Source organism: Rattus norvegicus, chromosome 6 (genome assembly GCF_021556685.1).
Source record: "Rattus norvegicus strain SHRSP/BbbUtx chromosome 6, alternate assembly SHRSP_T2T, whole genome shotgun sequence".
NCBI classification, from domain to species: Eukaryota; Metazoa; Chordata; class Mammalia; order Rodentia; family Muridae; genus Rattus; species Rattus norvegicus.
This window is the reverse complement of record NC_141539.1, coordinates 110,977,245-110,992,686: the sequence shown is the minus strand read 5'-3', so window position 1 is coordinate 110,992,686 and position 15,442 is coordinate 110,977,245. Positions and strand designations below refer to the sequence as shown.

The following is a 15,442-nucleotide window of genomic DNA, read 5'->3' as shown; positions in this document are numbered from 1 at the left end:
CTGGGATCTTGGGGATATTAATTACCTCTCTTTTAACACTGACTCAAAGCACTGTCAGACCTTTTCTTTGAGCCAAACTCCTTTAAATGAAGGCCGCAAATTAGTTCCTTAGTGAAGAACAAAAACTTAATAAGATTTAGAAGTAAATTGGTTCTCACAATAGAAAAACAGAAGGAAAAAGGTTACTATAGATAGTCTTTCCTTACATGGCTTTGTTCAAGGACCCCAAGTAGACACCTGAAAATGGCACTACCGAGTGAGGCCTGTGTGCATACTGATTGCCCTGTAGACTGTACATTACTAGCTGTACTGTGGCTGTCGGATGTCCTGTAGCATTGCCAGGTTGTGCCATGTCCCTCTTCATTATTCATGCTTTGGTACCTCCTGGCATCCAGCACTACTTAATGTGTGTGGGAACATTATGGAATAAAGAGTCACTTCAGGGGTTGGGGATTTAGCTCAGTGGTAGAGCACTTGCCTAGCAAGTGCAAGGCCCTGGGTTCGGTCCCCAGCTCCGAAAAAAAGAAAAAAAAAAAAAGAAAAAGAAAAAAAAAAGGGTCACTTCAGCATAAAAACTGCAGCACTGGGCTGGAGACATGGTTCAGTGCTTAGGAGCACTTGCTGCTTTTATAGAGGACCCAGGTTTGCGTCCTGGCCACCACATGCAGTCTCACAAGTGACTGGAACTCCAGTTCCAGAGGCTCCGGTTCCCTCTTCTGGACGCCACAGGTGCCAGGCAAGCTTGTGGTACACATACATGCAGGCTAGTATGCATAAACACCAAATACAGTAATAGATAATACATCTTCTTTAAACCGTGATCTGGGTCGTCACATGATACGTGACTAACAAGCAGACATGCACTGTGTGGGTGTGCCAGACAGAGGATGCTCAGTGGGGCCAGCATGAGCCTTTATCATGCTTCTCAGAGCAGAGTACAATTTAAGTTTTATGGCCAGGGATGTAGCTCAGTGGTGGACCATATGCTTAGCATGTGCAAGGTCCCAATACAGTCCCTAAAATGAAGTTTACTTCTGGAATTTTCCATTGATTTTTTTGGATCACAGTCAACCACCAGTAACTGAGTTCTTAGAAAGTAACTGTGAATGAGAATTACTGTAATTGGAAAGGAGATTTGATAATAAAATCCTAAACACACAAACATAAGGAAAACAATCCGACTTCCAAAGGTCCTAGCAGCTTGTGAAAATGATGGAGTGTTTGGAGCCAGCACTGGAGAGAGTGAAGTCATGCTTTTACATCTGGGGCTGTCTCCTTAGGTCTTACCACAAACATTTGGAAGATCTGGGACTTGAGTTGCTCTTTCCAGATGCTAGTGACTCTTCGATCCTGGTGGGAAAAGTGCCACTCTGCTTTGTAGAAAGAGAAGCTAATGAACTTCGAAGAGGACGATCTCCTGTGACTAAGAGTATTGTGGAGGTGAGATCTTTATGTTTGCAGACGTGCTGAGGCCACTGCTTCAATCTTTGTCTCTAGTCAACACACATCTGTGTTACATTCAGAGTGCCAAGTGATGGGAACTGACAGATGTATGACGTCACAGGAAGGAGGAGGGACACAGTTATAACACAGTGGAATGTGGAGTGGAGAGGTGTGTTTGGGAAGTGTTTAGAGCTACATGTGTGGCACCTGTTGGTCATCTCAGTGTGCAGGAGGGGAGGAAGGAACTTAAAGCTAACTAGGATTTCACAGTGAGATTTTTGCCTTTAAAAAAGATTTTCTCTGTGTGCGTGCGTGTGTGTGGTGTGTGCGTGCATGCGTGCGTGCGTGTGTGTGTGTGTGTGTGTGTGTGTGTGTGTGTGTGTGTGTGTGTGTGTGTGTGTATGTGGTCGGCTAGAGAGATGGCTTAGAAGTTAAGCTACTTGCTGCTCTTACAGAAGACCTGGGTTCTGTCCCCAGTACCTATTGACTTACAACCATCCTTAACTCTAGTTCCAGGAGATCCACTGCCCTTTTCTGGCCTTCACAGGCACCAGGCCCACATATGATCCACATACATACACTGAGGCAAAACACACAGAGGCAGCCAGATGGTTAAGGGTTCTGCAGCCAGGTCTGACCTGGATGCTGTGGGCCTACACGGCAGAACTGGAAGACTGACCTCCACGTGCATACTGTGGCATGTGTACATGCATGCATGAACAAACAGATGCATACACAAATGATGAAATAAAATGATACACAAAAATTAAAAGATAGACTTAGTGACTAAGTTAGGACAGACAGTCTGGGAAAGGGTAGAAGGAGGCGAGTGGATAAGACTGGTTGTGCTGGTTTCCGGACAAGAAGATGGAGACTTCACGTGGAGTGAAAGGAGGGACATATCTGGCGGCTGGATGAGAGGGAGTCTCCAGAAAATCTGGTGCAGAACACAAAAGAATAAAGGAGAAAGATTCATCCCGGTGATCTGAGCTCTAGCTTAGTGTCCAGACAGTAGTGCTGCTGCAGAGAGGGGAAGTCTACTGGGCGCTGATTGTGACCTCAGCACAGAGGTGTAGAGACACAGAGACGCTACCTTTAGGGGTGGCCAGGGGGCTGGCAGACTATACAGTTCAGCTCTTGGAACTAGAAAAGAAATCCGGGTTGTGCGTTTCTGTTGGTGATAAACAGATGCACACTTGGTAGCATCAGAGGTGAAGAGGGCCCAGGAGCCAAAGACCGAGAGAGGGTAAGTGTGAGGGGGGAAGGGCAGAGGGCAGAGCCACGCAACACAGCTCTGCAGAGGTCAAGGATGCCATGCTGAGAGCCAGAGATGACCAAAGATACTGAGGAAGAAAAGCCCAGGAAAGGCAAGCAAGAGGGAGGCCATTAGCACTGGCATAGAGTGAGACCAGAGCAGCAGAGTTGCTGAAAACTCAGCACGACAGGAGCGAAGCCAAATAATTCTCAAGCTCTCTGGCCAACCTGGTATCATACAATGTAATTCCAGCACTCAGGAGGCCGAGGAGGCCTGAACTACATATTCTAGGCCAGCTAGCCAACCATCCCCCTCCCCCACCCGCCCCCACCTACTTCTCCCCCCCACTCTCAAACCAAAAGGGCTGAGGATGTAGGTTCATGGTAAGTAGGTAGGTAGGTAGGTAGGTAGATAGGTAGGTAGGTAGGAAGGTAGGTAGGTAGAGTGCTTGCCTGACATCCAAAGCCTTAGGTTTCCTTCCATGATGCTGAAGTAAAAAGAAACCAAAGCCTCTGGCTGCATACAGAAGGAGCTGGGGTTGGCTGAAGGTTAGAAGTGGTTGGGTCTGTGTGTGCAGAACCTGAGTGTGTTTACAGGTGGAGGGCGTCCTGGTCTAGCCTTTGTATCCCCTTCATCCCCCTTTCTAAGCTCTGTTGGTGAAGCCTTGGCTCTGCTTTAAGCGGAGCTCTTTTCTGCCCACACAGCTCTTTTCTTCTCAAACTCCTGCTCTGGATTTGAATTCAAACTGTGTTGACTCCAAAAGATAGGATCTGTGAGAATCTTACTGTAATCCAATACCTAAAGTCTTACCAGAACATTATAATAAAAACTTCTGAAGCGACTTCAAAGACTACCTACTCTCAATAAGAGTTTACTTAAAATTGAAACAAAGCTTGTGGTTTGAGAAAATTTGATTATTATATTAAGTCAGATGATAGGCAAAGTCCTTGACTTTGAAAGTTGGAGCAGTTCTAGCAATGGACAGTCCTTGATACATCCTTAACCCTTTGTGGTCCAGCTCGATGTCTGAGCCTTTTTTTGAGACAGGATCTCTTTATGTACCTCTGGCCTTCAAATCGCAGATCCACCAGTTCGGATTAAAGGCATGGACCACCATGCTTGGCGTGACCAAGTCTTTTGAACATGACTAAAATTGTCCATTGATTGAACTAAGAAATGAACTGAAAATGAGAGCCTTCTTCCTCTTTGCAGCCTTACAAATGTCTTACAGCCCCACTCACACATCAGAGAGAGTAACAGAAGTTGGCCTTGATTTCCGGGGTGCCCAGCTTTGCAGAGGTTGGGTGTTGCTTTTAATTGGCTACCGCACAGTGTCTTGTGCCTGGCGCTTGGTAACCATGAGCTTTGCAGACTAGAGCGTGTGCAGAGGGGGACACAGAATGTTTGATTTCATTTCTGGGTTTCAAAAGAAAACCATCCTGTTCTGATCTTAGAAAAGTGATTTATAGCTGTTACCAGAAGTATAAATCCTAGATTTTGTTAAAAAAAATTTATTAAACGTACCATACCTTGAGACAGGTTTTTGGGGGTTTTTTGTTTGTTTGTTTGTTTGTTTTTGTGCCTCCAGAGGCTAAACAAATTGACAACATTAAATAGTATCAGCTGTAATTAAAATTTTCCATTTTAACTGGCCATGGTGGCTCATGTCTCTAACTCCAGCACTCACCCCAGAGGCAGAGACAAGTGGATTTGAGTTCGAGGCCAGCCTGGTCTACAGAGTGAGTGTCAGGACAGCCCGGGCTACAGAGAAACCCTGTCTTGAAAAAAACAAAAACAAAAAAAAGGTGGATTTTTTGTTTTGTTTCATTTTTGTGTGGGTGTGTAACAGCAGTTCTCTCCTTCCACCCTAGGAACCCTGGGGATTGGAGGCTTTACCTGCTGGGCATCTCACTGGGCCTAGGTTTTAATTTATTTTGTAAATAGAGGGGTGCAGGCAGACTGAGGCAGGAAGATGACAAATTCAAGACCAGGCTGGGCTTCATAGCAAGAGTGTATTGAAGGGAAAAAACTCTCCATAAAGACAAAGACATACAAGGGAGGAGAAACTTCTCAGGTGCGCTTTGGAAAATACACATCTCACCTTGATGTACACGGAGAGAAACACCCATACACATAGTATTAAAATAAAACTAAATCTTAAAGACGAGCTCACAGTGTAGAAGTTTCCTTCTGGTTTTCGTAAATCTTTTCTTCGGGCTGATTCCCTCACTGACCTCCTTCCCATCTCCCTGCTCTCTCCTCTGCCCTGGGTCCCTTCCACTCTCACCTCCCTGACACCCTTCCCCTCCTCTCAGAGCCAGGGTTGTCTCAGGAGTCCCTTGCTAGTTTCTAGCCTCTGCTCACCTAGATGGCTTCCTGTCAGAGGTTAAAGACCTGCGGATGAGAGACGACACGTGGTGCTTGTCCTTCTGCCGGGGTCTCCTCACTTGGATGTTTTCACGTTTTACTTCTCCATCCGTCTGACGCTGGCTATCTCTTCTGGTTTCATTCTCTTCCTGTTGTGCAAGAGCAGCTGTGGCGTGGATGTGCCACGCGGGCGTGGCCCGGAGGGTGGGGCAGGGGCAGTGCTGGCTCAGGTGGTAATTCTGTCTTAGCTTTTGGAGAAGACCTCACAGTGGTTCCCTTTCCCATCAGCCCCTGATGAGGACCACATCCTGCTCCAGATCTTTGGGGGCGGGGGTGTTTGTCTGTCTCTCTGTGTGTTTGTTTTTCAAGGCAAGGTTTCTCTGTGTAAGATCCTTAGCTGTCCTGTAACTTGCACTGGCCTCAGACTTAAGAGATTTGCTTTCTTCCATCTCCCAATTGCTGGGGTTAGAGGTGTGCACCACGTACCCCCACCTGGAGTCACTTGATTTGACGATGGTAATTCTGACTACAGTGAGATGGAATCTCGAAGAAGGTTTAATTTTCACTTCCTGATGGCTATGGATGTTGAACTTTAAAAAAAAAATTACCGGCCATTGATATTTCTTTTGAGAACGGTCTGTCCAGTTCAGTAGCCCATCTGTCAATTGGCACTTTTGTCTTTGTGTGTGCGCATCTGTTTGATTTTAGCTCCTTATATATCTAAATGTTAACCTCTGTATTAGTGGCAGAGGTTTTCCCTCAGCTGTAGACTCTGTGGCAGTCTCTCTGGCCATGCACTTGCTTTTTCGATTATGTCCTCACATTTCCTAATCACTGGGGGTTTTTGTTTGCTGAGGATGGTTTTAAAGCTAAAAAGGCAAGGCCCTCAGAACACCTGCTCACGCCTGTTTTCCTCTTGGCTTTGTAGGAATTGATTCGAGAACAGCTGGAGGTAAGCTTTTCTCTTTTTTGGGAGTGTCACACAGATGTGTCACACAAAGGCTTCATGGTCTCGTTTCCCTTTTATTAATACTGTAGCTGCTCCAGACCACGGGAGGTATCCAAGGGACACTGCCGCTGACTGTCCAGAAGGTGTTGGCCTCCCAGGCCTGCCACGGTAAGAGCTGCTCGTCTCGCCAGAGTCCTGCATGAGCTGAGTCCTGCAGGCTGCAGTGATTAGGGAGGAGGCAAACGCTCTTTTCTCCTCGTGGAGAAGCTGAATCTACCTTAAAAAACTGCTAGCTCTCGGGTACAGACTGGCTGACACAGCAGAGGAGTGGCTCCTAAGGGAGGTGTCCTGAGTAAGGCCGAAGTGAGCCTGGGGCTCATCACAGCCTCAGGAGCAGCCTTGGCAGAGCCACAAAGGCCAGAGTAAATTCCTCTCATGGGGAGCAGCCAAGAGTACCAAGAAATTAGGCTGGAAATAAAGACCAGACGCATAGAAGGTTCCAGAGAGACCTTTAGAGTTGGCACAGAGCATAGACCTAGTGGAGGGTTGTGGACAGGGGACGTGATTCGTAGAGGATAGGGCATTGCAGGACCCAAATAGGGAACATGGCAGCTGCAGAGCTGCCTGCAATGCCCTGGGACCCACCGGCACCCCTTCCTCCTCTTCATTCCTCTCCTCTCAGGCTTCTCACCTCTGCCTCTCCGAGCTTAGTCTGCACCCTGCAAATGTCCTAGTGTCCTTTGCCCCTTTGTTCTGTTCTGCTCAGCTGTCTCCAGAGTCTGAGTCTGTCTGCACCAGCCTTCTTCTTGCCCCTGGGAGCCCCGGCCTAGTCCTCACCCTGCCCAGCTCCTGCTCAAGTAACGACTCCCTCAGCACACACGGAATCCTTTTTGGTGATTGTTTTGATTTGCTTCAGGCAGGGTCTTGTACCTCAGGCTGTCCTAGAACTACTTATGTAGAATAAGCCAACCTCTAACTTGTAGCAATCCTCCTGCTTCAGCCTCCTACAGCTGGGACTGCAGATGTGAACCACCACACGCAGCCTGGGAAATCTTTCTAAAACATGTCTCTAAGCGTGTTCTAAGCATGTCTCTAAGCGTGTTCTAAACATGTCTCTAAGCGTGTTCTAAGCATGTCTCTAAGCGTGTTCTAAGCATGTCTTTCTTCCATCTGATACACACTGCCATTCACAAATGCTCTTGGTATGAAGGTATTTTATGTATTTTTAAAATGTTTGTCTGTTTCTTTGAGATTAAGTTTCTTATAGCCCAGGTTGGTCTCTTAACTTAGTATGTAACTAAGGCTAATCTAAACTCTGGATCCTCTGGCTTCTCCCTCCAAAGTGCCAAGTCACAGGCATCTCCTACTGTCCCCAGCAAAGCGAGAGCCTACAGCTTACAAGGGCCGTGCTTGGCCCTGCCTGCCATTGAGGCTCAGTGTGTCACACTCTGTTGTGCTTGCGGTCCAGCCTCGTCTTTGTCTTGTCCCTCTAGTGTCCTGACACATTTGCATGGGCCTTTCCTGAGCCCGACATGCCTTTCTGCTCCTCCTCCAAGAAAGCCCCTGTAATCTCCACTTCCTCTTCTTCCTCCTCCTCCTCCTCTTCTTCCTCCTCTTTTCTCTTCTTTTTTGGTTTTTCAAGACAGTGTTTCTCTGTGTGTCTCTGACCGTCCTAGAACTTGCTTTGTAGGCCAGACTGGCCTCAAACTCAGGTCTGCCTTCTTAGTTTTCTTAACCCAATGTCTCAGCTGAAATAGTTTAGCAAGAGAGCACTCCCTGGCCTTCTAAACTGGGTTGGTTTTGTGCTGCATATTCTTGACCTATGTTTCATTAAACTGATGATTTAAATTCCTTTCCAGTGATTTGTCTCATGTTATCTCACCCGTTAGAGCTCCGTGTGGGTAAGGAGGTCCATTCACTATCCGAAAGACTCCCTGTGCAAAGCACACACTTAATTCATATTTTTTTTTCGGAGCTGGGGACCGAACCCACGGCCTTACGCTTGCTAGGCAAGTGCTCTACCACTGAGCTAAATCCCCAACCCCTTAATTCATATTATTGACTGAGGGAATTGATCTTAGAATACAGTCATGTTCTAACATGTGATGATTTAAACCAGGAGGACTGTTATGGAATTCAAGAAAAAGGGAAAAGAAAACAGACAGTATAAGAAAACAGTTTGCTTTTGAACCTTCATGGACAGAAGGAAACTACTTAAAACTTCTCACACTCTAAGTAGGCAGACACTGCCCTATGTCTTTGAGAAAGCCCCCAAAGCAAGATCCTAACAGGTTAAGGAGGGCCCCTCCCCGCCAGAACACAGGGACAAACCCCATAAGGAAGCTGAGACAGGAGGGTAGTCCTGAAGCCTGAGTCTGTCCCAGAACCTCAGGTGTCAGTCTCAAGCAGTATAAAGGCCAGACTGGAGGCGTCTAAGGAATCCGTGACTCTGTCCAGGTTCTCTGTTCTGACCCAAGGCTGACACTGATTGTCACCGCACTACAACCTTCTGGTGTCTCTTTCATTTAGGGGCCATTAAGTTTAATGATCGTCTGAGTCTGGAGGAGAGCTGTCGGCTTATCGAAGCTCTGTCCTTGTGCCAGCTGCCATTTCAGTGTGCTCATGGGCGACCTTCAATGCTGCCCTTAGCTGACCTGGACCACTTGGAGCAGGAAAAACAGGTACAGCCATGACATTGTCCTAGTTTGCTTCCTCCTACATCACAGCTAAACTGCAGGACCTGAAGCAGAGACCCGGGAGGTGTGGTTACAGCTTCACTCAGCCTGGCTCTTATAGAACCCAGGACCATCCGCCCAGGAGTGGCACCACCCGCCATGAGCTGGTCTCTCCCACACCAATTACCAATCAAGAAAATGCCCTACAGACTTGCCTACAGCCAAGCTGATGTAGGCATTTTCTTAAGTGAGGTTTCCCTCTTTTCCCAGGTGACTATAGCTTATGTAAAGTTGACAAAAAACCAACCAGCTTAAACCTGTAGAATCAAGAAGGAGCAACGTTTATCTTTCCTTTCTCTCAGCCTCTGCTATCTAATTGTAAAACATCTTTGCCCTCCCCAACAGGAGTTTTGAAAAGTGTGCCCTGGAAGTTTTATTTAAGGCCACCCACTCGGTCTTTCAGTTTGCATTTGAAACGGAGCTTGGACAAAGTGTCAGCTTGTCTCCAGGATGGCCTCCTGGCTTTGAAGCTTAGCGTGTGGGGATGTGTCCTGCACATCAGTGTCCTGCCAGCTCCAGGTTTCACAATTCCTTAAGGCAGAAGGGTCTCATGCTCACAGCTTAGTGGAGCAGAGTGCAGCAATAGTGTCCTGCAGCTGGAGCGAGCTACCTCCGAGGATCTCTGTTTTCCTCATCAGACACGAAGCAGACTTTGGAGATCTCTGCTGTGCTGGGCTCTGCTCTGCGAGCGAGCATGTAACAGTGATGTGGCTAATGCAGGAAATGCATGGAGTTCTTCTAAGAACACTTTCTATTCTTGTTATAAGCCCATGATCCATTTTTCTTTTCTTTTATGTGTAAGGGTGTTTTGCCTACATGTATGTTTGAGCACCATGTGTGTGCATGGTGTCTACGGAGTCTAGAAGAGCGTGTTAGATCCACCCTGGAGTTACAGATGATTGTGAATCACCATATGGATGGTGGTAATTAAACCCAGGTGCTCTGGAAGCGCAGTTAGTATTCTTAACCTCTGAGCATCTCCGAGGCATCTGTTGAGATCTGAAATGAAACAGAAAGGACTGTGTACACAGGATACTGTGTACGGCTTTCCAGAATCCTTTCATTTGCTTCTCTTTCTTGCTAATGGCTATAAAGTCTTTCCTTTCATCTACTGTTCCCTGACCTATCCAGTTAATTTTACTCCACTAAATTTCTTTTATTTTATGGGGTTGGAAAAATGGCTCTGTGGTTAAAAACACTGGCTGCCCTTTCAGAGGATCCAGGTTTGATTCTCAGCTCCCACATGACAGCTCACAACTGTCAGCACCTCCAGTTTCAAGAGACCTGATAACCCTCTTCTGAATTCTACAGGCATAAGGCATGTTTTTTTTTTTGTTTTTTTCCGGAGCTGAGGACCAAACCCAAGGCCTTGAGCTTGCTAGGCAAGTGCTCTACCACTGAACTAAATCCCCAACCCCCGGGTATGTTCATGCATGCATGCATGCATACATACATACATACATACATACATACATACATACATGCAGACAAAACACTGCCCACTACCTTTCTATAAAAACCCATCTCTTTGAAAATTCCCTATCTCCATCACTGAGGAGATAAGAATTTAGATTTATAGTTGAGTTCTGAGGGATACTGTCTTCTAAACACACTTGGATAGCCAGACTTTGAAATACTTTAAAAAATATAATTGTTAACTGTAGTTCTTCTCTTTCTTCTCATAGGTTAAACCCAATCTTACTAAACTTCGCAAAATGGCTCATGCCTGGCATCTCTTTGGAAAAGCAGAAGGCTGTGATACAAAGCAGGAGCCACAACAGCCCGTACCTCCTTGTGAGCCACCGTGAGAAGAGTTATAAGGAGATGGGTGCTGTGCCCCTGCGCGAGCGGAGAGCAGTACAGCTGTGAGCGGTCGCTGGCCCTGGGTCGCTGGCACATCTGTCCTGGGGCAGTGGAGCAGGCAGATGCACTCAAGCCTGAGGGAGTTGAGTTCTTTGCATCCACAGACACAGGAGTTTGCACATAGTTCCTATCTTTTGTAAATTGACTTAGTGATAAGATGTAATGACTCTGAGGTTGGTCGGTTGGCTTATGTTTGAAGGGTGCAGCAGTTGATTTTGAGCAGCTTTCCCCAGCCTCTCAGTTCACATTACGTGAGGATGCCCTGAGCCCTGGTCTGCCTTTCTCCAAGCCCCTGGTGCAGCCTCTCCGTCCATCCCTCTTTTGCATTTGTCTTCTTAGCCTCACTCCTCTGCTTCTTCACATTTTGCATTACAGACATATGGTGTCTCTGCTCGCTATAAAAATATTTCCTGATGTCTTCCAGAGAGACTTTAAATTATATTAGGGATTAAAAGTTATTTATAGCTGGGTGTGGTGGTTTACCTGTAATCCTAGTCGCAGGGAGGCTGAGGCAAGTCCACAGCAGGGCACCATTAGCCGAGGCTGTACATGCAAGACCCTGCTTAAAATAAATAAATATGCTACTGACAAAGAGAAACACAAAGATAGAATAGAGAAAGTTTGAAAAAATTTTTTAATTCTTTTGATAGCCTGGACTGTTCTGGAACTTGCTTTGTAGACCAGGCTAACCTCAAACTCAAGAGATCCACCTGCCTCTGCCTCCCAAGTGCTGGGATTAAAGGTGTGCGCCACCACTGCCTAGAAAGAAAAATTGCAATCTTATCCCTGGTTTTTGATAGTCCTACGGTTTTTAAAACCAGAAGTCAGTGTTTATATCCTGAACCAATAAAACATTAAAAAATACTAGGTCTGTTTTTGAAAATGAATTTGTTACTTTATAAAATGTTTCTGTGAAAGTGATTACTGTATCAAAATGCAGCATTTATCTCATCCTAACCAAATGCGCTCTACATGGTGTTTGCGGATGTCGGCTGGGTCCTTTTCTCATTGTGTGCTGGTTTTATTACATTAGGCCTAATGGCCTTAGCATTTCACTTGGGACCAGGACTAATCTTTCTGAAAATGCTTGTTCTGCTTCCTTTAATTTGTATTTTCCCCACTTTTCCAATTACTTATGGTTAATACAACTCAGTTGACTAAAGGACCATGGGGAAGTACATGCAAACAACCCAGTAATTCTTCTGCAGGGGTTGCACTCTGTTGTGTAATTAACAGGACACACAGCAGCACTTCCTGACATCCTGCTCACACAGGCCTCTCCATCAATGAAAGAATTCTCTATTTTTTTAGTGCAGAAAACAAATGTGTACTCATGGGGAAACGTGTGTTTGCCAGCAGCCTTGGAGTGAATCACGGGATAAAAGCACTGCCTTCAAGACCCTGGGCCTCAGGGCAGGTTGAAGGGAGGGAGCCAGCACTCACTCTCCTGCTGATCCCAATGGTTTCCTCACTGGAGCCATGAAGAATTGGCCCTGCTGTCTAAGGCAGGCCTTTGTCCCCAGAGCTGTACAAATGAGGGTTTCATGGACTCGGAGCATCTTGTCTGTGTTCAGCAGGGACATGTGGCCTCTGCAGCACGGTCCCAGATCAGTGAGGAGAAGAAGGGGTGGGAACAGAGGCTCTTGTAGCCCAGGCTGTCCAGTAACTCAGACACACAGAGGCTGCCCGTTGAACTCCAGCCTGTAATTGTCTTCACCTCTCAAGGCATGAATGTCGAATCACCATGAATCACCACCACACTGCCCTACTAAGAATTTGAAAAGACCTTCCATCAGCCCAGTTCTCAGGATTTCAGATGAGTGATGGTACTTGTAACAGTGTTGGGCGACTTTCAGAAGGGTTACTTCTGTGTAACTGCCAACTCCTGTTTTCCCAAGAGGAGCAAAGAATCAGAACATGTTTTCCATGAATTATGTCTTCCTGACTAGCCTGAGACGCTAGGAGATAATTAGCTTTTTTTAAATAATTTATAAGCTCATTTGCATTCATCAGCATAAAAACAACTTATTAGCCAAAAATATCTACTGGATTACTTTTACTGCCTATTAGGGTTTTCTGTTGTCCTTGTGGAACTCGAGGACCATAAGAACAAAACCACACTTAATTTTCTAATATATGCTTGTAATTTTTTAAACATTTGTTTATTTATGCGTGTGTCTCTGTCTGTGTGCACACGTGGGCCCTGGTGTGTGTGGAAGCCAGAGAAAGACCTGTGGGAGTAGATTCTCCTCTACTGTCCAGGCTTGCGAGGGTGTGCATCTATCTCTTCCTGGCCCACGCCACCATACTTGAGATGACACTCTGGGGCCAGCTCTCACATGCTTAGCCCTTGGGCTTGCTTGCCTGCATCCCTGCCTCCAGGGCCTTCTGTACTGTGCCAGTGAGGTACCAGACCAGCGCTCCTAAGTGCTGCAGCCCGTGAGGGGTGGGGCTGGCTCTGCATGCATAGCCCTTGGACACCAACTTCCCAGATTGGCCCATACTCATGGTCTGTCTGCCCAGACCAGGGTCATACATCCACATGGTCTTTAGTGATCATATGAGCCACGGACATTGAGCAGTTTCCTGCTGCTGCATGGCCACAGGCCGGGACATGGCCCTCAGCAGCAGCCTAAGCCTGTCCTTCATCATGGCCTATTCCTCTCCACCTTCTTGTCTCCAGTCCCTCCTCTCTTCAGAGTATTCAAACCATCTGCTTCTCTTTCTCTGCCACCTCGACACCACATACTTACACATCGTAGTGGCTCCTGCTGTGCTCGGGTCACATACCTGGCAGGCGGACCTCTGCATGTCCTCCTCCTGCCCTCCAGGCTGCTTGGTTTGAAATGGATATTCTGGCTCCTGAGGGTCAAAATTCCTTGACATTTTTCATCTTCATACCTCTATATAAATATACACTTCTAACATATATAATACACACCTCTAAATAAATAAAGGCCAGAGAGAGGACTCCAGACACCAGTACCTTGGCTCAGGAGATCTAGAACACCTTTTTTGGCCACTGGGCCATTGACTGCAGGGCCACCTGGGCTGGACTGGTGTCCTTGGGAGTCGGCACCCAGCACTGCCGAACCCACCCATGTAATACATTTTAAAAGATTTATTATTTCTGTGTATATATGAGCATATGCGTACCACCTGTGTGTAGGTGCCTACAGAGGCCACAAGGAGGCACAGGATCCAATGGAACTGAAGTTAGAGGTCATCAGGGGCCACTATGTGAGTGCTGGGAACAGAACCTGGGTCCTCTGCAAGAAAGGGAAGCGCTCTTAACTGCTGACCCAGTCTCTCAAGCTCCGTGTAATATATTATTAAATTACATAATTCGGGTTTATGATATTTATTAGTTCGCCAACTTAGTGGTTCAACTTTATGAAATTCTGTTGGTAATAGTGTTGGTAACTTGAAGATAAAAGTTAGGAGATGTGAAATGTAGCCATTCTTGAGAGTTCCATTTTGGCAATGTTCATCACAATATTGAGAAGTAAAGGTGTGTGTGGATGACGCTAATGTCAGGAGATTTAACCGGGGAGAGGGTTAAGGGAACTGAGAACAGAATGGGGATCACTGGATTCTAGCCAGCACTTTGTCCCTGGGCTGAGAGGAAATGGCAGAACCACTGTGAGAATTAAGACCGCAGTTGTAGGACCTGGAGAGCTGGCTCAGAGCAGAAGAACACAGGTTCCTGCTGAAGACCTGGGTTGGGAGAGCAGCACCCACCTGATGGCTCACAGCATCTGGAAGGCCAGCTCCCGAGTATCTGACCCTGATCCTGACCTTCCGGGACACCAGGCACTCACGTGGTGCACAGACATATACACAGACAAAACACTCATGCACATACAATAAAAAAAGTTTAAGCCCCCTCATCTCCGACCCCGGAAACATGCTCTGTTTAGTAACAGGAACTGGCAAATCAGAAAAGCCAGAGCCAAAGCAGAGAGGAAGCTAAATGGGGGGGAAGGGCTGCCAGTGAGCTGGTGAACAGGAGAGCGGAGGGAGAGCTTCTCGCCAATGCCATCGCCATTGGAGTTAGGGGCAGCACAGACTGGGAGAAAAGCAAGACAGAACAGGACCAGAATTTTAGAATCTGGGCCTAAGGGGCCATGCTAGGTGAGAGCAGATGCAGCTCACAATGCCCAGAAGCCCTGGCAGCCAAGCCACATGTGGGAGCCTGGCACGCTCATCTGGAGAAGAGCTGCTCTGACACAAAACCCAGAGTGCTGTTCCTGCATCCCCTTAAAGCCAGGAGTGGGGCTGGGGAGAAAGAAGGTCCGCTTCGTAAGAGCAGTGTACAGGCGTGAGCAACTTGAGTTCAGATCCCTGGATCCCTTATGGAAGCTTGACAGGGTGTATTTGTCTGTTATCCAGTTGGTTTAAGAGTTGGGAGGTGGAGACAGGAGAATTCCCTGGAAGGGAATTACAGGCCAAGTTACCCAGAGTCTACAGCACAGGAACAAATGAAACCTTTCCTGCCTCAAACGAGGGAATACATGACAGACACCCGAGGTTGTCCTCTCACCTCCATACATGCACCAGGGTCCAAAGGTGCCTTCACAAACATGTCACACAAACATATACATACACAAGCATACTTCTTTAAGGGAATTGTGCTACACACCTGTCCCAATGTGTGGCAGGCTGAGGCAGGAGATCAAGATTTACAAAGAAACCAACGGCCATAAACCAAAGCAAAAAGCACATCATTAGACTGACTGGGAGAAGTGGCTGCCACTGTACTTGGCCACTTACAGACTGTGAGACAGCTAAGCGGTGGGGCCAGAAGGAGAGGGGAAGAAAGAAGTCTAG

The 15,442-nt window shown here is 46.9% G+C and overlaps 1 protein-coding gene across 9 annotated transcripts in view; it reads left to right on the top strand.

Moving 5' to 3' along the window:
* The window catches only part of Mlh3 (mutL homolog 3), a 36,131-nt gene extending 24,604 nt beyond the window's left edge, over positions 1 to 11,527 (top strand). For 8 of the 9 annotated variants that reach the window (XR_015621910.1, XR_015621909.1, XR_015621908.1 and 5 more), the window contains 5 exons: positions 1,281 to 1,440; positions 5,994 to 6,017; positions 6,104 to 6,182; positions 8,544 to 8,695; positions 10,435 to 11,476. Coding sequence is in view for 3 of the 9 variants with exons in the window: in XM_087553328.1 (XP_087409454.1) it covers positions 1,281 to 1,440; positions 5,994 to 6,017; positions 6,104 to 6,182; positions 8,544 to 8,695; positions 10,435 to 10,557 (538 nt within the window). In the remaining 6 variants the exon portion in view is untranslated. Of the gene's footprint in view, positions 1 to 1,280; positions 1,441 to 5,993; positions 6,018 to 6,103; positions 6,183 to 8,543; positions 8,696 to 10,434 lie in introns of all 9 variants that reach the window. The other variant, NM_001108043.1, reaches the window with a different exon arrangement.
* Positions 11,528 to 15,442: the final 3,915 nt, after the last annotated feature.